The 25,885-nt window shown below is 33.7% G+C and overlaps 1 protein-coding gene across 8 annotated transcripts in view; it reads left to right on the forward strand.

Annotated features, from left to right (window-relative positions):
* Positions 1–25,885, forward strand: part of LOC134529707 (armadillo repeat-containing protein 2) — a 103,122-nt gene that overhangs the window by 12,863 nt on the left and 64,374 nt on the right. For 6 of the 8 annotated variants that reach the window (XM_063364076.1, XM_063364072.1, XM_063364074.1 and 3 more), the window contains exons 3-6: positions 979–1,309; positions 13,138–13,448; positions 17,688–18,491; positions 23,156–23,349. In XM_063364076.1, the coding sequence (XP_063220146.1) occupies positions 1,023–1,309; positions 13,138–13,448; positions 17,688–18,491; positions 23,156–23,349 (1,596 nt within the window). In that variant the 5' untranslated portion in view covers positions 979–1,022. The remainder of the gene's footprint in view (positions 1–978; positions 1,310–13,137; positions 13,449–17,687; positions 18,492–23,155; positions 23,350–25,885) is intronic. The other 2 variants (XM_063364077.1, XM_063364078.1) reach the window with 1 other exon arrangement.

A 25,885-nucleotide genomic window follows, 5' to 3' on the forward strand; every position in this document is an offset into this window, starting at 1 on the left:
AAATATGAGTTACCAAACTGGGTTATTAAGTTTTAACACTAGTGTGTTCCTCTAATGTCTTAAAACCAGCCCGTATTTTAATCACTAATTCTTGTGTAGTTGGAAACTATTTGTTTTCATCAGTAATTAAATTTAAGAGAAACAGTCAGTGAATCGTGTGGTTTATATGTGATCAGATATGTATTTGTAATGTAATATATTTTTGTTACTGTGCAAGATTTATTAATGAGAGAGTAATAACGATTGGTTGGCCAGGGAAACAGGGAAAACTCAGGGAAATTTTCTAAATGAATATTGTGGGCTCACTGGAGGAGGGTAGGCACCAGTCATTTGTCTGGTTATGCTGGCCTGCCTTTCATTTTTTACTTCCTGTGCTTCCTCTTCAGACAGCATTTTAAAACAGCAATTGTTTGTTTACTTCTAAATGATGCTGAGAGTATGGCATTTTATCACCAGAAAGGGCTTTTGTCATGCTTATTCACGATTACATCACAATTAAGAATTACCACTGTGTCTAGTAATTGGTATAAAAACTATTTAAATAATCTGTGATTGTGATCATTCAGCAATAGGTATTGTTTGCAAATTACGATTAATTTTAACCAGTATCTGTACACTAATTACAACTCTGGTCAGAAGTTTTTCAAGGGACTTAAAATTTTGAGCTTATTGACCAGAAAAAATGCCTTTAAAGCTTTCAGCTACATTATGTTTAAAGGTGAAGTGAAAAATTATTCAAAACTATCATGCAGCAAAACTTACTAAGTGAAAATTAAATAAAAAAGGTTTCACTGTATTTGTCCCTTCAGAAATTTTATACCAGGATTCCACTGTATTTTTTGATCTCTTTTATGTGAATAATAAAGTGGCTATGTTTTTGTTTAAGTATTTAGAAGATATTACTGGGTTTGTTGATATTACTGGGTTTAAGCATTTTTTTCATAATTTCTAATATGTTTATTCTATTGAATGCTGCAGCTGCATCAGTGATACAATGATATATGATTGAAATTTTCTGAGTCATGGAAACAACACATCGTTCCTTGTACACTACATCAAGCTCGAACAAGATAACAGTTCCTTTCTATGCCCCTCCACGAGGATGCAAAAAAACCAGTGCAGAGATTATCAGTGAAGCTCGGGCTGCCATGACACATGAGTATGCAACCAATCAAAGCATAAGAAGCTCGAGAATGGCAGCCAGAATCAGACCAGTGAACACTAAGCGGCCATTCACGCCACAGGAAAGAGAACGGACCCTATTTGGTGGGTCCAAGAAGTTTACCTGTCGTCCACCGAGTTCTTTCAGGTAAGTGGTTTACTTTAGTATACTTTGCAATATGTTGGTATAAAAGTGTGTACATAGTGTGTGTGTATATATAAATATACCTATTGCAAATGTTCAATAATTGTTTTAACATTTGGACTAAATTGTATTAGAACTTGTTTTGAAATACTAGGGGCTTATATTGATACAAGCTTGTTCATGCTTCTCTTATTTGATAAAATTAAGAATATAACAAATTACATTACGTATATTTTGAGCCGAAACTGATTTTTAATGATACTGGCACTAAGTAATATTTCCTTACCGATCATGGCAGACTATTTCTAGACAAAAGCAAAGTGTATATTGTTATTTTTTTTCATAAAAAGCAATCTAAGAATATAAAATAATTACTACTTAAACTCTTATTGCTGAAGAATAAAACAAGAATTCTACTCATTTACAAAGACAAGTAATGCAATTTTTAAATAAATACATAAAGGAACAAAGTTTTCACTAAACCGCAGCATGTTTCAACAAAAAAGTTAATATATTACAAAAATTCTGTTTTCTAAATTTTTCTGGATTGATGGAACTTCTCTTCTTTAGGCTATACATTAGGCACCAGCTGTACTTAGCAGCCTCTATGATGATACAGTGAATAATGTGCTGCTGTGTGGGCTGAAGTAGACATAGTGGTTGAAGTAGACATAGTGATGCCCGGTGAGTTCTCAGGGGGATTCAGGTCACGTGGCTGGAGACGGCAGTGGTTCGTTGCTAGTGAAAGAAGGTACTCCGAATGGATGTTGATTTATTACAAAAGAGATAACACCGCAGCACTCAGCCTGTGTCATGTCAGTGCCAGAGCACGTCTCTACGTGCTTATGTAATGGAAACGTTACGGTTACGGCTCGAGCGGAGGTGCGACAGTGAAGATGAGTGTCCATTGGTTATCCGTGAAGTATGATACAAGGATGCAGTTTCACTGATACGTCATGTCCATGATTTAGAACACGGCAAACACTGTACGAGCGAAAGACTATGGAACATGGGTCACTACACAAATATGTTAATACTATACTCACAGCTGGTAGAGAGTCTATGCGGGAACAATGAAGCAGGGACGTTGGCAGTTTGATATACCTCGCGAGTAGTTGAGTTCATTTATGTTTAATGTCTGAGTGGTCACGAGGTTTCACGAAAGAGGAACAGTTCCTGAAGTTAAGCATGGGCGGAGGGCCCTCACAAGCATGTTTCCCACTTGGACGAACATGGCCTACCTACCATAGATTCTCATGGTTAGTGAATTAGTTTTGTAGAAAGTTGGCATGTTTAGTCCATAGATAGCTCAGCGCAGGCTAAGTTGAGAAAGCTCAGGAACAGTACCTCCTACCCGAGCATAGGTATGCAAACGCAGCCCATCGACTACAAAGGTAGGAAACGTAAAACTTGAGAAGGCATTACTCTGAATGAAAAAATTACGTTATGCGGTAGGCTCCTTACAACTGCACAAAAACGGGGCCGGATTTAAGATTTAAGGATTTAAGAACTTACGCTGTGGAGGTTAGAGTCGGAGATGGCAAGATGTTGTGGACCCCGTGGTGTGCGGATGCATCGGACCTCTGCGCTGAGTGAGCGAAGACTCACATGGCCCCGGCAGCCCGGAGCTACCCAGGCTACGTTTCGCGTGAAGTATGCAGAGTGTGCGAACGATTCGGGCTTAGATTTGCGGCGAAGTCGCACAGTGAACAATATTTTTGTAATCGTATAAAACGTTAGTGTTTAAAACAAGGACCAAGAAGTATACTGAAACTGAAATAAACTTTTGCTTCCATATTTACATAGCAAGTGTATAAAGAATTCAACGTGGCATAGCAGACAGATTTCAGTTTATTTCCTGGCTTTGGTAAAAGTGGTAATGGCATGACTTCAGAAATTAGAGTTTTTTTTTTTCATTACTCACAGTTAGGGTGGAATCATAAAAAAATTTAACAGTACAAAAACTTATTTTATAAAATCCCAGTCACTTTGAACTTAAGTGTCTGGTTCAATACATTAAACTTTACGTTGTTGCTCCTCCAAGTCTTTCTTCAAAAGTATGAAAGTTCCTTTCCATCTGGTAAATTAGTCCTATTTTAATTTGTGACATTGAATACTATTAGTTTGCTAAAATTGAATGTTTGAAATGTCTCACCACATGACGAACCTTGCAGTAAAATCAAGATACTCTTTTATCAATAAGTAAAGATCCTTTTTAACAAGCTGCTAAGTGTGAGCGGTACAACAAGCACTACAAATGTCTAATACGTCACTCGCACGCATGCTGCCTTGCCCTTACAATGTTTAAAACATTGCATCATAAAATCACATGCTGTTTCCAGTGTGGCACATATAACGGAATGGAACAACTTTCACACTTAATTTTTTTTCTCTTTTAAATTATGTGATTCTGTATCCTTTATAATTTCTTTCACTTGTTCATTAACAACACTGTACCAATCAAAAATTATGTGCCTGGATAAGAAAGTGGTTTTGTATGGAATTTTTTATTATGGTTCTAAATATTGCATCAAATTGGTAAAACCTAAAAAAATACATATATTTTGTTTTAAACTGAGAGTTCAATAGGGTGGAAATTTAAGGTAGCCACACTTATCATCAACTAGTGGTTGGAATTTAGACGGTTATGCTAATAAATATATGATTGTGAAGTTGAAAAAGAAAACAAACTGGGTTGATTAAACTTTCATGAAATTAATGCAAGGTGTAATAACTAACTATCAATTAGTAGAAAGTACCTACTGCATTAAACTTTCTCAAGAGGTGGTTATATATATAATTTTATGTCGGTGCTTCACTTAGAACAAAAATATATCTAAACACTAAACATCAACTTTTATTCAGAGCAGAATAACAGCACTAGGCCTATGCTACTTTAATATGCATTAAACATAAAAAAAAAAATGTTTTAACATACCTTCTGACACTACAAAGCTGAAAGTGATAAAGTCTATGCAAATAATTTTCCTAACCAAATTTGTTATTGCCTTCGCCAGTTTACACAAAGACTGGAAAGGTTATTTCTGATCTTTCCTGATTTTTTTAAATAATGGCTTTCAGTTTTGAGAGACATATTTTTATACAGCTGATTGCCCATGCTTTCATAACCCAAAGCTTCAGCCAAAGTTCTACATGTTTTTTAAAGGTGAACCCAAGTTTAACTCTTTTGTTTTGTAGCAGTGTGTCCTTATCTGTCCTTACCACCACAAGACACGACACACTTGCAAATACTGCATAATACCTTATTTTAATTTTTTGTACTCACTAAAAATGGTTCAATAAGTCATGTTGATACACTTCATTGCTCCTTATAAAGCTACATTAAGTAGTAGTAAGGCCTGGAAACATACTAGGTAAAGAAAACTCGAAGGCAGAACACTGAAAGGGTCACAACAAATTTTGTTATTACACCTACAACAATGGTTGAGTGTAAAGGTAGACCATATAGTAGAAAAGACTATAAATTCAGAGGATCTGGTTGCTGAGTTACTAATTTAATAAAGATATTAATGGAGACAAGAATATTCAAAAACAAATGTGTACTTTTTGGTTATCATATAAGTAATAAAAAAATAGGTTAAAATTATGAAAAATCTGTGACTTACATGCTCATTGAAGACAGACAAAACTGTTTAAAAAAAACTGTTAGAAGAAAACGGCCTGCCGAGATTACATTAAAGTTTAACAATAACAATTTTTTTATGGTACCTAATTTATGTAGGAATATATGTATGAACTCCTTAATCCAGCAATAATAATTTTATGTGTGTGTGTATATATATATATATATATATATATATATATATATATATATATATATATATATATGTATATATATGTATATATATACATATATATATGTATGTATATATATATGTATATATATGTATATATATATATATGTATATATATATATATATATATATATATATATATATATATATATATATATATAGAGAGAGAGAGAGAGAGAGAGAGAGTTGGCTTTAACATAGTCTCTTTTGAGGAATTTTCACTGTGTTTGATTTATTTTTCTGTGTCTAAATAAGAGGCTGCAATATAGTACAGGTTATCTTAAACAAATGTTCTATATTCCTGTTTTTACTTATCTGCCTGCATGTGAACTAAACACATTCTGTAGGCCTGAGGCTGACTCAGAAGGGAGCAGATAATTTTTGGAGCTGAAACTAGGAGCCGACACTGGGACTCCACTGCGTAACAGAAGGTCACACAGTGATAAATATAGAAAAAACAATGAGTGAATACCATGACATAAACTAGATCTAGAAATTTTGTAGGCAACAGAGGAGGAAGAGTGACTACCACTTATCACTATGTGGGGTAATCCAGGGATTACTTCATGGATGCGGAGAACAGAAGCACAGTCAAGCAGAAACTTACACAAAACTAGCACAAATTACATAATGCCGCTGTAGCGTACGAAGAAGGAAATCCCCTTATTCGCGGGACTACATCCTGCAGATAGTCAACTGTAAGATATCGGTCCCTGCTGCTAATGAAAGTGTATGAATGGGAAGTCCATGAATACAGTGGGTGAACTACACCACTTTGGCCAGTAAAAGGAATGAAACTGTAAAGCCTGAGGCCCGGATAAATTAAAATTCAAGGTTCTGCTAAGTTTTAAAATGCCCCCAAAAAATTGAAATGTTCCGTGACAATAATTGTTAATTATTAACTAATCTTAAAATAGTAACTCTTTAAAAAAAAAACTAAATTACTGGTGCCATGAAATTTTACCATTAAATGGCACAACTTAAACAATTAAAGCAGCTTTTTCAGGAAAAGCAAAAAAAAATACTTAAATCCTCTTTTGCTCATAGGTATTTAAATTATGTGAAACTTAACATGTCGGCTTGAAACTCTCTTGGTTCTGGACTAGGGTTGTTTTTGCCAAAACAAATTCATCAGATTGTACGAAAATGAAAAGATAATTCTTTATTGATTTTTTAATGATACAACAGAAGCAGTTAAAAACCAACAAGTAAACAACATAAATGTAAAAAAAAAAAAAGGAATTTCAACATGTATAGGATTGCATACTACATATAAATATAAAAAAATTACTAATACTAAGATCAATGTTTTTTTTTGCTTAAAATACTGTGCACAATAGTTATTTTTTTCTTAAAATACAGTTAACATTGGTTATTTTCATTTAAAATTATGTGAACAATGATTCTTTTTGCTGAAAATATGTGGACAATGGTTGTTTTTGCTGAACACACCATATTTCAGAGCCTCATATCATACAGACTATGGTTTTATTTGCTTTAACAGTTGCTTTGGTTTTATTTGCTTTAACAGTTGCTTGTATGCATGCCCACAAGGGATCACCCCAGTGACATCGTCCAGGGCTGCGCCTATCTGAACCCGATATGCCACCACCCCTCAACCCCACCTATCCTCATGGCACTTGAATCTCCCGCCGGCGACGTGCGTGCGCCTCGTTTGAATAGCGCGCCACGGACTATCGCAAGAGGGCGCAGGTAGAGTTAGTGCTCCGTACCCATAAATACTAATTAACATTGTAAACCTTTTCTTTTGCTTTCCCCATAGTGTATATGTGTCAGTATAAAAATAAATTTAGTGGAAATAAATATTCAAAATGGACCCATACTTTCCGAAGGCCAACACAATTAGTACTTTTCCTTGAAATCTGATACATAAAATTATTATACGTTTTGTGGCGGATGTAATAATTGATTAAGCATAAATACGTTAGCGGCACGAACTGGAATTGATAATGGTACTCGCAGTTATAGCGCGATTGCACTGACGAACCACCTCGGCGGTCATGTCTCTCCCCAGTCGCTCATCACCGCTACCCGAGGTAAGACTCTCTCAGCACTTCGCGGACTTAAACTTGTGTTGCACTGATCTGTTCATTCCGTCGCTGAATTATTTTTAAAACCTTGTCGTCTTTCCCGGATCTTGCCTCGGGGGCGCGACTGGTCTATTAATTGAAATAGTAGGTAATTCGTGTAGCGGAGTTCGGACATAACCGCGAACTAGTTCTCCATGCCACGACGTGGCTCTGGCCTCACTTAAACCAGCCGAGCCGTTTAGACGTTTGATCTCCTCTACTTAATTCTTTAATCGTAACTGCTGTACAAGAGGTATGTGGCTCTGTGGCGTGTAATAAATCTTGTTTCGAACTTAGTGTTTTCGTCTGTGACCACCCACGTGTGTAACACCTTCTGCATGTCGGCGTGTGGGATGCCTTGAGAGCCCACGGTCAAAGAAATTTTAGTTGCATTTCTGTTGGTGCTGGAACGATGTGATGTCGCTACAATTGATTGTGAACCGGCAAGTAAATGGTTGATGCGATTGCCACTAGATAGCAGCACATATAGTCGCTGCATCATCTTTTGAATTTCAATAACGACTGAAAACTAGTGATGGGTCGATTCCACCGATTCCACCATAATCGCGGGATTCAGAATACAATGGTTTTGGAATCGACCATGTCCGATGTCCGATTCCTGGATTGTTTTTGTAAGTTTGCAAAATACATCTCCTACGCAACGTAAAAAAATATTAAAATTAGACAAAACAAAAATTTTATTTACTAAATGTTAACTATTTGATCATGGCAGCTACGTTTTCCATTTTTTTTTCTATTTTTTTTTGGTGGTTAACGGCTTTTGTCCACAACCAGAACTATACTCGTACATGGTCAACACGGCTTATGGTCCCTCACAACCATAACATCTTCAATGTCTCGCCGCTGAAGCCTCTTCTAGAGAGCAATACAGGTGTTGTCCATCAGAAATCTATACCGGGCGGAGCACACGTAGGCGGAGGGACATGGTAGGATTACCTAGCAGGAACTATTCATTTCTAACTATCTTCTCGGTCGAGGCCCATCGACCAATGGAAAGAAGACCATGGAATAAGGTCAAATGTTAGTATAATACACCGGTCACCAAGGACAGAGGACCCAAGGGAGTTACCATTTACTCATATGTGGATGTTATTCTCTAGTAGGAAATTAGATAGCACTATACAGTCCTCACAAGTAGACGTATATAACAAGGAGGGGTACGCCATTGGCAATGGCAAGTTAAGATCCTTAAGTTGGGCATAGAAGTTATCCCGCGAGTGGACGACCTACAACGTGGAAGTGGGTACGTACCGGGTGGGAGCGCACGTTACCCTGACTCCTGTAACGGCCCATTCATTGTAGTCGTAGAATCCTTTGGTGGTAACATAGGGAACTTGCACCCGATTGCGTTAGGTAAAAGAATGCACCCTAATCGTTACATATTGCAAATACAACAAGCAGGACCAAAACGGCTGAACATATACTTTAGTACGGCGAAAGCAGCCAATCAATTTCTGGACTCTGACACACCAGGCAAGATGATCCTGCGCGCGAGCATCCCTATGGGTCTAACGAGGAAACAGGTTATAATATATGATGTTCCTTTGGATGTTCGTATGGATGAAGTTCTCGACGACTATAAAAGCGCAACCCACAAACTCCTGCATGCGGAACGCCTCACCAAGCATATCCAACGCGATGGTCAGGATATTCGGGTGCCTATAAAGATACTTAGTCTCACATTTGAAGGTCAAACGTTGCCTCCATATTTCAGCATCTATAAAGAAATCTACAAAGTAACACCAAAAGTACAAAGTGTAACTACGTTTGCCATTGTAAATAACCTAATTTTTTGTTCGTACTACCTGCCATGGTAAACCATACGGCCATGAACCAAATCTTTGGTGACGTGAACTTGAAAATTAAGATTTTATTTTATTTTTTATTTCATTCAATAGACCATACAATGTTATAGAATATGTCAAAAAAAAATTACAAATAAACATAAATACAAACACATAAACAGGTACAAGAACAGTATTAAAAGCATTACAAAATTAAAATAATAAAATATAACAGCTGCTCCTCCATGAATAAGCACCTATTATATATTATATATAAAATAAATTATATATAAAAGAAAAGTCATACATAAAAAAGTTACGAAGCTACCTCCTGTTCATAGTCATCTATATTATAAAAAGCCTTATGTGATAAATAAAGAAATAATTCCTTTTTAAATAAATTATATTGGTCCATATTTTTTTAGAACTGATGGTAATTTATTGAGTAATCTAACACCAACATTTCTAACTGACTGTAAAGTTTTTTTTCTTGTGAACCCTTTGCAGATGAAAATCTGCATTAATTCGTGTGAAATGCTCATGAATATTAGTATTTTTTAAATAAATTAATTTGTTTTTATGAATAAACAATAATACTTTGTAAATATAAATACAGGGCACAGTAAGAAGACCTAAGGATTTATAAATGTCACGAAAACTGTCCAAACGTTTCATGTGGAGTATAATTCTGATTAATTTTTTTTTGTATAGTAAAAACTGATTGTAGATGATGTCTATTACTCCCCCAATACATAATTCCATAGCTGATTAAAGAATAAACATAGCCAAAGTAGGCAGACCATAGGCATTGTTTGGTAGTTATATGAGAAAGTACTTTAAACATATAACACATACTGTTTAATTTATTTAGCAAACCAAACATATGTTTGTCTGCACTTTAAACTTTAAAGAATTATAAATATAATAACTTTTTAACATGAATTTACTAAATTTCACAGTGGATTACTGCGACCATATTAAAATAAGTTTAAAGCAACATAACCAAATTGCTGTAAATCGGCGTTCTTGTGCGTATTTAGCGATGCTCGTTTTACATTAGAAAGTTTTTGGAAAGGCAGTTGGCAAATCTGAATTTCCAAACATTTCTGCTGAAACATTCGTAAATGTTTATTACTAAACATAAACAATCTTTTGCAAGTAGTTGTGTTAGTTCAACAGAATTGTTTCCGATAAATTTCTGAAATGAATTAAATGTTAACACGCGATTATTTAAAGAGTTTAAATATTTTGTATACGAAAATCTCACCATAAAATGTGGAAATATTGAGATGCTTAAACATGCACAGATCTTTCTTACTCAAGAACAGAAAATTTATTTTCTCTTTACTGTTGTGAAGAACAGCAAGACTGGATGGATTTATTCTTTTCACCAAGTGATATAATTAAGTTAATATATTAAAAAGTAATCATCTCTGTTTTTAATTTTAGTGTGGTGCATATTTGTTTCCATCATAATGAGATAATAAAATTTTATTTTTACATTTCCCTCTTTTTATTTTTTTTGGCCCTTTTCCCTTGAAATATGTAAAAACGAGGTTATATTGTCATTTTATTTGGATCATTAATTAGTTGTGCTTAAAAATAAAATTCTTAACCTAACCGTACAAACCCTCTTTTTTTTTTACAATAAATAAATTGAGTTGATAATGTAAGGTATCTAAAGTTGGTTAAGTTATAACATTATTTACAATTTACGTCATAAGACATCTTTGCTTATTGGCAGTGTTTGAACATGTGTTTAGTCTAACTATATGCAAGGATAAAAAGCCAAATTATTCTAGAAATTCAAGGTAGCGTAACTTGAGGGTAATGAAAATGCTTTTTAACATTATATAAGCTGTATATAATGCTAATTTATGCACAGAAAATGAAACACAATGCAATTACATTTTTAAAATCATAAACAACCTTTTTTTCTGAGTATATTACTCTGTTGAACATTGTCAGATAAAAATTAAGGAATCGGAATCAGATTTGAAGAATTGGCCCTTTAATTTATGAATCGAAAATGGAATCGGAATCGGAATCGGTATGTTTTAGGAATCAGCCGAACACTACTGAAAACACATGGTACTGGTATTTGAAAGTTAATACAAAATGAAGCAGTCGGTAATGTGAAAATTTTTTGACTAAAAAACTGTTTGTATTTAATACGGAAAGTAATTCTGACGAAATAATATATTAAACTAAAATTACAAGCATTTCCAACATTTAAAATATGTGTATTTCGCGTGAGAAGATGTTGTAACACTAATAAATAAAAATGTTGGTACATTTATTATATATGACCTGAAATTTGGTAACCAATACTCTAATATTTACTTCTGATTTAATAACCTTGCTTAAAGTCCGTAAAATGCCGACCATGTCTGTTCGCTAAGTGTCTATCTAAGATAATTGCTATGAACCGACTCGAGAGTCTGTTAACATCGAAGTTCCTAATAGCTATGTCCACACTTATGCGCTTTCATTTTCCTCTTTCCTTTCAACTTGCAATTCCTCTTTCTTTTCAACTTTCCTCCAACTGCATGCGTCTAACGCATGCCTCTGACGCAAGCTATACCTGTCCTAATTGGTGCGTCAGTTTCGTTCAACATTCACGATGGATGTTGCGGACGCGAGTGATAAGTGCAACTTAGTTAGTAATTAATAGTGAGAAAAAGAAGAAAAACCACAGGCAACGCTCAATATGGATCAAGGCGTTTTTGGAAAAACAGGATTACAAGATTTTGAAGGAAGTACGTCTGGATCATGGCCTGTACAGGAATTTCTCAAGGTTGTCAGAAGCCAACTTTGACACTTTGTTGAGTATGGTTCAGCGGAAAATTGAAATCATGGTGATTTGTACCTCTCATCAGCCCCAGAACCCGTCTTTTTCTTGCAAACTTTTTTGTGTTCTTTCGAAAAGTGTGAGCGCAAGCTTTTTATTTTATTTTTTACACCCTGAATATCAAGATTAGTTATATTTATTTCCCAAGATAATTAACGCGTCGTCTTGAACGGTTTTCTTGTATACAACTTTGAGGAAACATTCCACAAAGCAGGAAACTTTTTATAGTCGTCTATAAAATTAAAAGTCTTCTGAACCGCGGACGACAAGGCTTAAAAAATATCAAAAGCGCAAGGAAAGACGCACAAAATCCCTGAGTTGTACGAATCGGCTTTCGACACTGTGTGCGCTACGTTCACTCACCCCGTTCAACTCCGATGACGCATGCAGCAACACATTTGTCAGTTGCGTTCCTCCGTGCGCAAGACGCATGCCTTTGACGCATGTAAAAACGCACCAGTGTGGACATACCTAATAATGATCATAATTGCTCAGCGCTCAAAACACAACGGTGCAACAGAAAATGTAATCGAACGATGATCAGACCAGCTTATGACTCGAGATCACATCTGAACTCCAATGGTAACTGACCTTAAGGCCGGCTTGCACAGTCGTGACTTGAGGCAAAGTGTGACGCCATTTAACTAATCTGAAACGTTTTTTGCTTATATTTTACTGAACTGCCTTTGCACGCGGCGCGACACGCTTCTTCATCGGTGCTGGCCGCCGATATCAGCGCCTCACGGGGGCGTGTTACGTAAACAGTTCCTGGAAAGATACTTGTTGGAAACAGAAATTTAACAACTTTAAAAATGCTAGTAAAATTTAAAAAAAAATGCAACATTAGTTAGGCTGACCAGACAGCAATACAGAAACATATTTTAAAACGTTCACAAGAAAGTAAAATTCAAGCCAAAGTGTAACTAACTGTGAGAAAAATATCATATCTAATTGCAAATATTAAAGTGGCATTTTATTTAAACTTAAAAGTCGTACATAAAAGCAAATCCAAATAAAAACAGAGGTAGATGGTGGCACTTGCCACAATGGTACAGCATTTATCCAGTGGATTCAGTAATAGTTTTAAATAAACATAAGAATTTTAATATGGGAAATACTAAGTTTTGCTTAGTATTTGTATGGTGAAATGAAAAGCCACTTTTTCTGTTATAGTTTGTATGTTGTGTGTGAAAGAAATTTTAACTTTTAATTATACTCTGACCAGATATCAATATGCTTAAGTTATTCTTCGTTCAATTATTTTTTTCAGCTTAGACTGTTTGCTGTTTCAAGAACCAGACCACACCCCCATAACTTCACCGCACATGAAGAAACCTAATCCACTGACCTTCTGCTCATCTTTACCTTCTGATATTGATGCAAGCTCATCTTCAGCAGATTTCGTGATGTGGAAAAATTGGTTTCGCAACAATAGCGCAGCACTCCGTTTGTCCTATTACGCCCCACCGATGTCTGCTTCCAGTACTGCTGCATCTAAGTTCAGACTACCTTCCATTCAATGGGATGCTAAACATCAAAGCAAGTCGAGGCAGCTTTCTACAACCGGATCTCTTAGAAACTGTGAGTTTTTATTTGAGTTACTATTTAACGTTTAAATGATTAGATAAGTATCATCAATTAACTCCATGAAGGAATTGTTTTTCAACAATTTTCCTTTTTACTTAATTTTTTAGTGGTCTGTTAAAATAAATTAACTTATCTCAAATATAACACATTCACAAGTATTGAAACTCTGAACTAAAAACCATCACTAGTAAGAAAGTTGATACTTTTTGTACAGAAAGAGCGAGATGAAAACAAAGTCAGGTGGCATAGTGGTAAGACATTAGACTTGCATTATGGATGACCCGGGTTAGCATCGGTCTGGCCGTCCTGAAGTATGTTTTCCATGGTTTTCGAAGTACTGGGATGGTTCCTTACCAATCTATGGCGATTCCTTCCGACAGCAGCCAGTCCGTTGGCCAGGTAAATGGGTGTGGTGCTGTGCTACCGACCGCCATCGTGAATGACCTTGAACTTGAATCCTGACCTTTACCTAGGCTATAATTCGCCACCCCAATTACGTTTTCACCTAAAAAAGAAATTATTTAAAGGTTTACAAAAAGATCTAAAAAAAATTAAAAATAAAACAGCAGTCCTTAGTTAAAGTCTCGGTGAGAGTAAACATGCAATTAAAAAAACTCGAAAAAAATAGAAAATGTATAAAACAATAATTAAAAAAAAAACCGCTTACGTAAAATAATTTTGAGTCTCTGGTTAGAACCCGACGAGGGAAATTGTAAAAATTATCACATATTTCCTCCAGCAGACTGATCTTCACCAACTATACCAGGACGTATATTACGCCCATCGATGTGACCTCATGGAAGCCATATTAGTCACCATGTTATATTTCCTTTTCATCTCCTAGTGTGTTTTAGTAACAATCATCTTAATTCCCCTGTTATCTGCTAGATCGCAGTAGTGCCAATAACCGGATCCTGAGACACCTTCCGGCCATCTTATCGATTTATTTTCGTTCTCCATGGCCACCAAATTAATTTTCCTTTCCAACATAAATGGGGTTGCAAAAAAACCAAATTTAAGGTCATGGCAGGAGTTAGTACGCTTCTAAGTGATAGTGTCAATGCAATGCTTATCATTTAGGGCAGGGATGGCAAACTTTTATTGGTGAACGCTCCATTTTTTATGGAAAAATAATAATGTGGCTATGACGTGCTATCAAAGAATCTTCACTTAGTGATGATAATAATGATAATAATAATAATGGATAAAAATAAAACTGGGTGCTATTAACTTAAAAACTCTTTATTTGAAAATCGAAATTTGCACAGCAAATGAATGTTTACTATTTTATGTTAATTTAAATAAAATTAAATATTAGTGTGATTTCTGCTGTTGCAAAATAGATGCTAAATATATTATATTAGGCTATTAGGTACGTTGTTACTTTTAGCAGAATGTAAGCTGAACTGGAGTCATCTGACTAATGGTTTTGATGCAAGTTTTTAATGTTATTCATTTATGAAAAATAAAAAAAAAGACTCACAATCATAGGTATCAAAAAATATCAAAAGCCATCTTCAGAAAACTAAATATGTCTGGAATTGAATTACACATTTACATAAATTTGGTATTGGAATTTATACTCATATTGCCTGATAGTCTTTCTATTTCATTTAATTCCAACTCTTTCCTTAATTCGATAAATTTTTGAATGCATATTTAACTACACTGGAAGTGAATCAGCTGCATTTCAATTTCTTCAATCTCAATCGAATCAAATCTAGACAAGTTAAATTTATCCACCGAAGTCTTCTGTATACGTAATAAATTTGAATGTTTCCGATAATTCTTTGAATGGGCAAAATCTTGCTGAAAATTCTTCGATTGATGAATGAATTACCGAATTAAACTCTTAAGTGACTTTTTCTTCGTCTAGCTTTTGTGTAAATATAAATATTTGGTGATATTGTTCAAGTTTGGGAAATACTTGTTTTTTTTTTTGGTTGCAATATCTTTACTTTAAACTTGCAATTTAGCCTCAAAAGCACAAATGTGATCTATCATGACGATAATTGTTTTATTTGGACCTTGAAGTTTTACGTTCAATTCACTGAAATGCTGGCACAAGTCTGTAAAACACATTAATTCTGAAAGCCACATAACATCCATTAATTGAGGACATTGTTCAATTTTCCCCTCAATTTGTAAAAACCAGCCTGATTTCTTCCAAAAATCAACAAATCTTTGAAGTACGTTACCGCGACTCAACCAGCGAACATTTATACATCAGCAACCCAATATACACTGAGTTGACGTCATCCAACAAGCACCAAATTTTAGTTTATTTAAAACCTGCAACAATATAACATTCACTATTTTTGTAACTTATGTAGTTATATTTTCAAGAGAGGCAAAACCACCCTTAGCACACAAGCCTTGTTGATGAATGATGCAGTGGAATTCAAGAATTGAATGTCCTATGTGTGTTTGAAATGTACTGATAAAATTATTTTGTTTTGCCCACCATACTGGGAGCAGTATCAGACGTTATCGAAACAATTTTACTTCAATCAATTTATTTCTCAGCAATTGATTTTTTTAACAGCCGTACAAATATCTGTACCAGTAGAAGTTGTCGGCAACGATGTTAACGTAATTAATTCTTCTTTGACATCGTTAGCTTCACAATATTGAGCAAAAACCCTAAATGAGAAGATTTAGTTATATCAATACTTTCGTTGAGACACAGCCAAATAAAAGGAGAGGACTCGATGTCTTTTTTTTTTTTTGGTTCGTTTACATTTCCTGCCAGTTTTAGGATTCTGTATTTTATTGTGTTTTGGATAAAGGAATATCTTTGATACACTGAATTAACTTATTTAATATTACAATGTAGTTTTTTTTCATGGCTCTTAGCACTAACCGAGAATCAGTGGAATGAGTTTACTATTTTTTTTTAAGTTGTAGAACGATTTAACTCAAAATTCACGAATTTTTACAGAAAACACGGCCTTAAAGATTGTTTTATTTTATTTTTACCATTCCTTAAATATTTCCTGATTCCAAAATTAAAAAAATGTATATAATGATTTCAAATAAATAAATTTTTAAGTTGAAGCCAGTTATCTTTGTGACGCGGAAACATCACTTTTATCATCACATACCTATGTAATAAAAAAAAATAGAGAGAATTCATTATTTTAAATATTTCTTAATACATTTTGATCACTAATTTGGAGAGAGAGTTACATTAAATATAGGCAAGTAACATTAGTTTGTTGTTCACTGGAAGTTATTTAAACGGCTTTCGCTCGATATCCATAAGAGATTTTGAAAAATACAAAAAAAAATTGTGGGGAATTTAATTTAAAATATTAAAAGTAGTTTCCAAATTCGGTTTTTTCATCGATTTGTCTTTAGTATTGCTAGATATTGGCAAAGAAGAAAATTTGTTTGATCTGAAAGTCATTAAAACAATCACCATCTTGGAATGGTTAAAAATTTTGAAACATCTATAGTTCCTCGTTCTTTCCAGGTTTGAAAACTAATTTCATACAACACTTCAGTTCTATTAGAAGTGTAATTTTTTGCCTGACATATTAACAGAGAAACAACATTCATACGACACCACTACATTTGTGTATCAATGAATTTGTATCTATATTTAACATATTATGGGTGTTACTTTACAAACTACACAGAAATAAATTTAGTCTAGCATTATATTCCATTAGCCCTTAATGTGAACGGCCCAGTAAAATGAATCTCTGCACATATTATTCTCAGTCCATGTGAAAACCCAATGATGTACAACAGTTCTCACATATATTTTTATTGTAGCTCGTGTTTTGAATCTCTGCGATAAGAATTTATTTTATATAACATTAGTTTACACAATGATATATTTTAATAAAAAAATATTAGAAAATTGTTTGATATTTATGGTGTGAATATACAAAACTATCCCCGTTTTTATAATTTTAATATAAAATGCAATTTCTTATTTTAATATACCTTCTTCTACAAATGCCACAAATTTACTTTTAAATAGACTATATACAAAACTGCAGTTAAAATTTTAACAGTTTAGTAATGCATACACGAAAAAGTGTGAAATTTTTAATTTTATATTTTTAAAGCATTTTAATTCATTCCAATATTTAAAAAAAATACTTCATCTTAGCCACTTGTTTCATTTGTCATACTTATTTGATTCCATCCTCCACAAAACATCTAATCACTGATTCACCGATGTAAATTAGATTTTTTACAGAATGTGCATTTTACTTTCAGTACCTGAAGAAATAGAGGATGAAAATGGGGCATTTGAATATGACAATCACCAAGAATTGCCACCTCCCCGCAAGGCCTACAGTAGCCCAACACAGCGCACACAAAATGTTTTCGATGGAGAGTTTAACGCTAATGTGAGTGTTGTGCAGGAGCCAACGACAGCTAAGAAGCTGCATCAAAATGTAAAATTTAAAAACCAAGTTTATCCATGTGTAAACTCGTCACAAGAAAAACATTCTGATAATTGTAATGAATTATTTATAATTAAAAGTAAACTACCAAAGATACAGAAACAAATACACATCAAAGAAGAACCCTCATTGAAAGAGAACATTGGGAAATTAGTATTTAATAAAGAAGAAACCCCATGCATTGAAAACTCAAGTTTCAGTGCTGAGTGCCTTGATGAATACAGCCAACGAATAACATCAGGTAGTAACTCTGATGATAAAGTGATCCCCCACTCACAAATGTATGTTGAAATGTCCTCGCTGTCAAAAGTAAAAGATGTATATAGAGACCATAAACATTTAGAAGAAAAAGAAAAATTATCCATTTCGACCATTTCCCTAACAGAAGATTCTGACATATTTCTCAAATCGGCTGTAGTTGATAAAGGTTGTTCCAATATACAAGTAAAAAAATCTGTAAATAAAAAAGTGAATCAAATGGGGTTAGTTCTTAACAAAAGTAATACAGCATCAGAAAAAGGTGAAACACTTTCACCAGAACCCAAAATGGTACAAGATGAAAAAGAAACATTTCAAACTATCCTGAGGGCAGTGACCAGCCTACTTGATAATGGTAAGTACCTAAAAGAATATTTTCTTTAATCAGTTAATTTTGATTTTATGTGAGTAGCAATATTTATTTAATTTCCAGTGCTTTGTAACATACAACACAATAAATAATCAGTTTGCGCATTATATATTGATTTTAACGCAACTAGCATTAAAACACTAGCTGTAAGTTTAACATTTTATAATTTTTTATCACTTTGTCATACATTTGAACCGTGACCTTTGTGTAAGCGGTTGGTGATATTAAAATGTGATCTTCACATTTTAATTTCCAGCTGACTTTGTATGTACTAGCGCTCCTAGTGGCAAGTACTGAAAACAAAATGAGGGTAGCACTCTCTAGCAGATGTGTGAACTACATGACACTAGCAAGTATTGCAAACAAAATAGCGGCAGCACTTTCTAGCAGGTATTGCTATTATTCCTAAAAATTAGAAAAAATGCAATCCAGAATATATGTGTTATTTTTATATACTTTTTTTTAATTCTCTGTCTGTTTAATATTACGATGGCCGAGTGGTCAAAAGCGTATGTTTTCCAACCCAGAGGTCCGAGCTGTCATGATTCGAAGTTCAAAGGTCAATGTTAGGGATAAAGGTCAACCAAAAAGTTTGCTGTGATGTCATAATCCAATATTATGGAATGTTCTAGAAAACAAAATGGCCGATCCAAAATGGCCGCCATGATGTCACACTGGTTGCTCTTGGCATTTTTAGTTTGGGGGTCAGTCTTCTGGTGGCCTCCTGTGATGGAAGGATTAATTTTTTTCCATCACTGGGTTCGAACTGAGGACTAAATTATGTGTGTTTTTTATTAAAATTTTAATTTAATAATTTTAAATATTTTAATTTTTCTCCATTTTTTGTTAATAATTACAGATGTTCAATATGGCGTACATGACATCATAATTCAAAATGTCGTACAACAAAATGGTGGATATTACTATAATTCATGATGTCATAATCCAATTCGAGAATTTAAGATATCGGATCCCGTAATTGCGGATCCAAATAGGCGGCTGAGGTCAAGATAAAGGTTTTTTTTTAAGGCCAAAGGTCTTCAGTGGCTTAGGGCAGCTTGCCGATGAAGAATTTAAGCCACTTTGGGGACATTTCATGTCATCGGAGTTTTTGGGAACTAAAATGGGAAGTTGTTCCACACAGCGGAAATTTTTCCATCGAAATAGGGACATTTTAAAATTTTGAGGATTTTTATTAATTTCTTAAGGCATGTTTAGATAATTTGACACCAAGATGGCCACCGTGACGTCAGATATAGTTCGGTCATTGACCCCATCCATAATCAGGACCTAGGACACAGTAGCCTTAGCCCCTGTTATATACTACTACTGAAATAACATAACCTATAGTGTGTATGATTTCGCAGTATTTTTTTATTTATTTTATTTATTTATTTATTTATTTAATTTGTTACATGCCACACCAACAGCACAAGGCTCCAACGGTGTGCACAACATGTAAGACAAGTAAAAAAAACAAATACAGTAACAGAACAAAAATAAGAACAAAACAATAAATTATAAGAACAACAAATAGTAGGACAAAAACAAAGCCAAGACAACATAACATACAAATATCCATATGAGTGCTTAACTTCTAAAAATTACTTAAAATAACAAAAATGTTTCATGAGAGTAATAAATGTGTAAGTACAGAACATATAATATTATGTAGATAAATACAGTTAGTATCCTTAGATTAATATATCTGGTATTAAATAATTTAGGTAATAACATTATAGTGTAAAGATAATTAATCTTTGGATGCTGAAAAAATAATTTTTTTAACAAGTTTTTTCTCTCTGGTAGGTTGTGATTAAGATACATATTAAAATTGTTAACAATTCTATATATAATATAATTTGTATTTAAAAGTGTGCACAAAAAAGGTGGGTTACAGCTATTAAAAGAAGGAATTTTAATGCCAGTAACATCAAATATATGAGGACATATAAGATTACCATAATAACAATTGAAGACAAAAATGGCATCTAAGATCTTTCTTCTAGTTGATAATGAACCAAGGAGGGAATTTAAATCTATGTTATTGATGGTATTTAATTTTTTGTTAATATAGTCAGATACTTTAGATTGAATCCTGTCAAGCTTTTCAATATCAGTGTTATTGATGCTATTCCATATAATAGAACCATATTCAAGTTTTGATCTTGTTAGAGCTGTATAGAGGGAGAGAATAGAGTCAATATTGGAGGTGTTAAAGGTGATAAATTTATTTTAATTTAATGTACCTAGCCTAATTACTTGTTAAAATGGTGAACTATTGAAGGTATCACAACACCCTCTTAGAGTATGTTTATACAACATGTTAGGATGCAAAAAAAAAAATAATAATTTTATTAAAAAAAAAAGTTTTCCTTTAGACTGGCACGACATTTATACTGAAAAAATCCACTGGATTCAATTTAGAAATGTCTATCAAGAATGTGAAATTTACATGAGTAAAAATAAAATAACGGTACATACCATCTTTGCTTGTACTTCTGGAGAAATGTACTGGTTTTTACAATCATCTATGAAACAGGTCTCACGAGGTGCAGTGCTCAATGTGTTAACGCAATTTTTGACATGGTGAGTTTACCCAGTAGGCCTATTATACCATGCGGTAATTGTTCCGTATTACGTATTTAAGTTTATCTCTTGATCCTGATGGCATGAACCTGTTTAAATTGATCCTATGGTACATGATTCTTGCTGTTTTAATTTAGTACATTGAAAGATCCTGGACACAAAAACTCGAATATCACAATACAAATAAATTATGCCAGGTCTTGTGGAAATTTTTAAACAGCAAGCATATTGTACCACAGGGTCAATGTATACAGGATAAATCCATTAGTATCAACGGATAAACTTGGATACGTTATTCAGAATTTTTAGGTTTTTTAATTTTGTTAATGTAAAGTAGGTAAATAGTTAGAAATTTGGTGACAGTGTTAACCATCTCATCAACAGTGTTTGTTTATGTGAATTGTATTTTAAGAAAGCAACATGTGTTACATCATAACAGTTCATCTTGCAACACAAATTGTTGTAAATACTTTAAATTTAGTAATTAATTTTCCAATACCAATTGTAATTCCATTGAGCACTATCTCCAATTAACAGTCAAAATTAGGGAATTGAATGTTTCTTTGCTGACAGTTTAGTGTACTTCAAAATTCTACCACGGTCATGTTGGTTGCAACCATGACAAGGTAGTTTCTGATCAGAAGCATACACAGAATTGTTATTCCCCGGGGGTGTGGGAAATAGAACAACTTTACCCACGGTTTAACTTTCATTTTCTTTTCTTTTGTGGGTGGATGTGATAGATTTATATAGTTCATTAAGGATTTTAGAAGGAGGGGGGTGGGCGTGTTTATCCCCTTCTGCTTCTGTTATCCACAAACTATACAAGCTACTACGTAATTGTGATAGTATAGGTAGCCTATATTAAAACGGAATTTTTACGGAAAAATGTAACTAGGCATACAACTGAAACAAATTATTACTTAGGTGTTCGAATTTTTAAAGCTATTGTAGGCCACTACTTATAGTTATGTACAGCAAAATTACTTTACTGCTCATTTGAAAACACGATTTGCCTTTTGCAGAAAACTTGCGTGAGTACGTAACATCGCGACCACCCAACACTCGCACTTGTCACATAATTCGTAATACAAATCCCTAATTTTCGACACACATAAAAATATTTAAATAAAGCTAAACTACTTATTTGCAGCCGATATCAAAAATTGTTATTTTGATTACTGTATGCTTATTTTTTCATGTTCGTAAAGAGCTGCGATAGCATAGTAGATTCTTAATGTAAGCAAACACCTAAAAAATAATAAAACAAAAACTCCCAAAAGAAAATAAACTTTATTCCGATATTTTGCAGAAAAACTATATAATTCTGTGCATTGCGAAAAATTATTCCAGAAGTCATTGCCACGCAATGCTCTGTACGTGCAACTGTGTGCCACGTAACAAATTGGCATATTCTTGAAGTTTTTAACTGACCCTGTACAGAAGCTTCACATGATCCAAATCATCAATCACTTCTGAACATCGTCTGTTCATTTATTCCGTCAACTTTCTACAATTCGCATTACTACAAGCGTTATCTGCTCGGGGCTGCCTCTTTTATGCCGGAAGCGATTGCCATTGAAACATTGTTTTGCCCACCAAGCCGTCAAACTGCGTCACCAACACGGCTGCTGGCGAGGGTTCAATTAGAATCAAAGATGGCCTCCCACTAGCAGTCCTTATATCTCTACGTCACTGGGTTTAATGCATATATTCCCATGGCAAAAATATAGGCTAGGAAAAAAATATAATTAATTTTCGTAAGTGACAAGAAGCTTAATCAGCTTTCGTCAAAAGGGTCGCTGAAAGAAGGGGAGGTGCATGCTGGGAGCGACCTTCCTGTGACTTGACATTGCGGGCAGAATTAGGGGCCTAACCAATCAGCGGTGGGCTAAACATTTAATTTCGGATAACACGATCCACTGTTCTTTTGTAGCACATTATATTTTTATATTCCTAGGTTCCTTTTCATTCAAGCTGTTTTCACAAAATTGTTACGTGATATGTAATAAAATTACACTTTATATATAAACTTTCTTACAATTTTTATTTTATTCCAGCAGAAGAAAAGGAGAGAGAATCTTTACTGATACAAATGCTGAAACGGCTGTTCATCTGTCTGGAATCAGAAGGAGTTATTGGAAGTAAAGTTTGCAATAGAAAAGTGAAACCACAAGTTCTGAAAGTATTGTATAAACTTGTTGAATCTTCAAGTGATTTGGTGGTCTTAGAAGTGGCAAGAATAATGCTTGCGGTAAGTACAACAAAATATTTCTCACGTGGAATGGAGTTTTGTATTTACAGTTGTTTTTAGTAAAATATAATTTTGTTTGTATAAGATAATAATTAAAAAAATACATGGTACAACATACAAACTTTTTAATAATTTGTAGTTAAATATAGTTTAACAAATATCTATGAAAAATATGCATTGAAGTACAGGATATATGTGTGTGTGTGTGTGTGTGTGAGTGTGTGTGAGTGTGTGTGAGTGTGTGTGTGTGTGAGTGTGTGTGTGTGTGTCTGTGTGTGTGTGTGTGTATATGTATGTATATGTATATATATATATATATATATATATATATATATATATACACACACACACATATATACATATATATATATACATATATACATATATACATATACAGAGCCCATTCACCACTAGAAATATCACCTACTCAAGTTTCACTATGACAAAGTGCATAGCAACAGCTAGCCAAACAGTGAACCAAGTGGCAAGAAGAAAAGACATTTCTAGATAAAATATGAACTGTTAGAGCCAATGAATTTGAAGGAATCTTGCAAAAATATTTGTGAATATTAAAATAACTTAAATAAAAAAATAAAAAAATGAAATATTACTTTCGTTTCTCTGTTCATCGAACTAGGTTTTATTTAATTCCCTTTTGTGTGCACGCAAAATATTTGATAATTGAGAAGAAAGTACGAAAAAATGAAAACTTGAACGGAGTTATGCTTCGTTTTTTATAACACACATAAATAAATAATCTTTATTTGAATTAAAAGTTAGTATTATTTTAGACTGCAACATACATTTGAAAAAGTCAGGATTTATATGTAATTAATCATCATGTTTTGATGTTTGATTGACTATACGTCACGCATTATTCATTGAATGTTGTATCAAGATAGTTACATAATTCTAGTCATTAATACAAATTTATGTTTTTTAGGTTGTTTAGTTTAGTCACTCCGAAATAAGTCAGGGTGTGATGAATGTACCAGCCTCATCTTGGCTGACGTTGCAACCGCCATATTGGATTACCTTGACCATGCTGCCATATTTAATGATCTTTGACCTTGGCCACCATATTGTATGACCTTGACTCTGGCTACGATGTTAGATTCCGCTATAATGGATTGTAGAAAATGTCATGCCCACCATTATGAATTCCATTATTTTAAATTATATAATGTAGTATATGTCGCCATCCCGGCCACCATCTTGGATTTTAAAAATGTAATTTAACTATGAAAACAATTTATAATGGTAAAAAAATTGATGAAAGAGTTCTAACGTCATCAAACTTAAAGAAGTTGGTTTTGAACTCAATGTGGAAAAAATATTATTTAATAAAATAATGGACAAATTCTATATATATAAACCATAATAATAAATCACTACATCATGAGATTCAGAAGTTTAGGTTTTGATTTCGATGAATGCACTTCTATAAAAATATGGATATATCTTTCCTCCATGATGACCACCAGCAAACTGACCCCCACCACTACCACAACTTTCTTCAAAATAATTATAATAAATAAAACGCACCGTAAATATTCACTAAAGTAGGTACTCCACTACTGACTGGTCATCAACGATGTTGGGGCCTTAACATTAGGGTGTGTTGGGAAGTGACTAGGGTGTGCATCGCATTGACTTACCCGCATCTCGGCGAACTGTAACAAGACGACCAGCTAAAAGTAATTAAATAACTGTTGGTCATTGTTAAAATTGCAGATATTTCCAATGCAAACAAATATTATTCAAGAATAAAACTAAATATCACGTTCACTAGTGCATCATAAAAACATAATTCATAGTCAAGGGCAAATTAGTTGATAGCTTTAACGCTAAAATGTATTAGAAAATTAAAATAACTGCAGTTTAGTAACAGCTGACTAGTAAGGATTTTTTGAAGTTATACTTCTTTAGGCACATTATGAAAAAAATGATGGGACTAAATTTTTTTACAATTAGCACTCACCATGCAACAAAGTTTTTACAGAATGGAAAAAAGGATACAAAAAAAAAGGCTTCTTACAAATAAAAATTATTTACATGCTTTTAAATCGTACACTTTAGTGATTGGTATTGAATACTGATCCATATCATTAAAACCATTATTTATTGTGAATATTAGTGATAGAAAGTGTGTTTATAAACTGTTTCGAGTGTATTTTTAAGTGTATTTATGTAAGTGGGGTTAGGTTATACTTCTTTAAGAATGTTGTGAAAAAAAATACATATATGAGAATGTGTGCGCAGCATGCACAAACATTGACGGGTTGAAAAAAGGCTACATACGACTGAAACTCACATATGTGCTTTTAAATCATTCTTTAGTGATTGATATTGAATGCTGGTCCATATAATTAAAAACATTTATTTATTGGAAATATTAGTGATGGAAATTGTGTTCATAAAGTTTTTCAAGTGTAATTATATGAAGGATTTTTAAGGTTATTTTTGTGGAAAGTTGGTGGCCAGACACATCCAATCCGCGACCACCACGTCTTGATGTAAGCTATTATGTCAAGTT

This window comes from Bacillus rossius, chromosome 2 (genome assembly GCF_032445375.1).
Source record: "Bacillus rossius redtenbacheri isolate Brsri chromosome 2, Brsri_v3, whole genome shotgun sequence".
NCBI lineage: Eukaryota > Metazoa > Arthropoda > Insecta > Phasmatodea > Bacillidae > Bacillus > Bacillus rossius.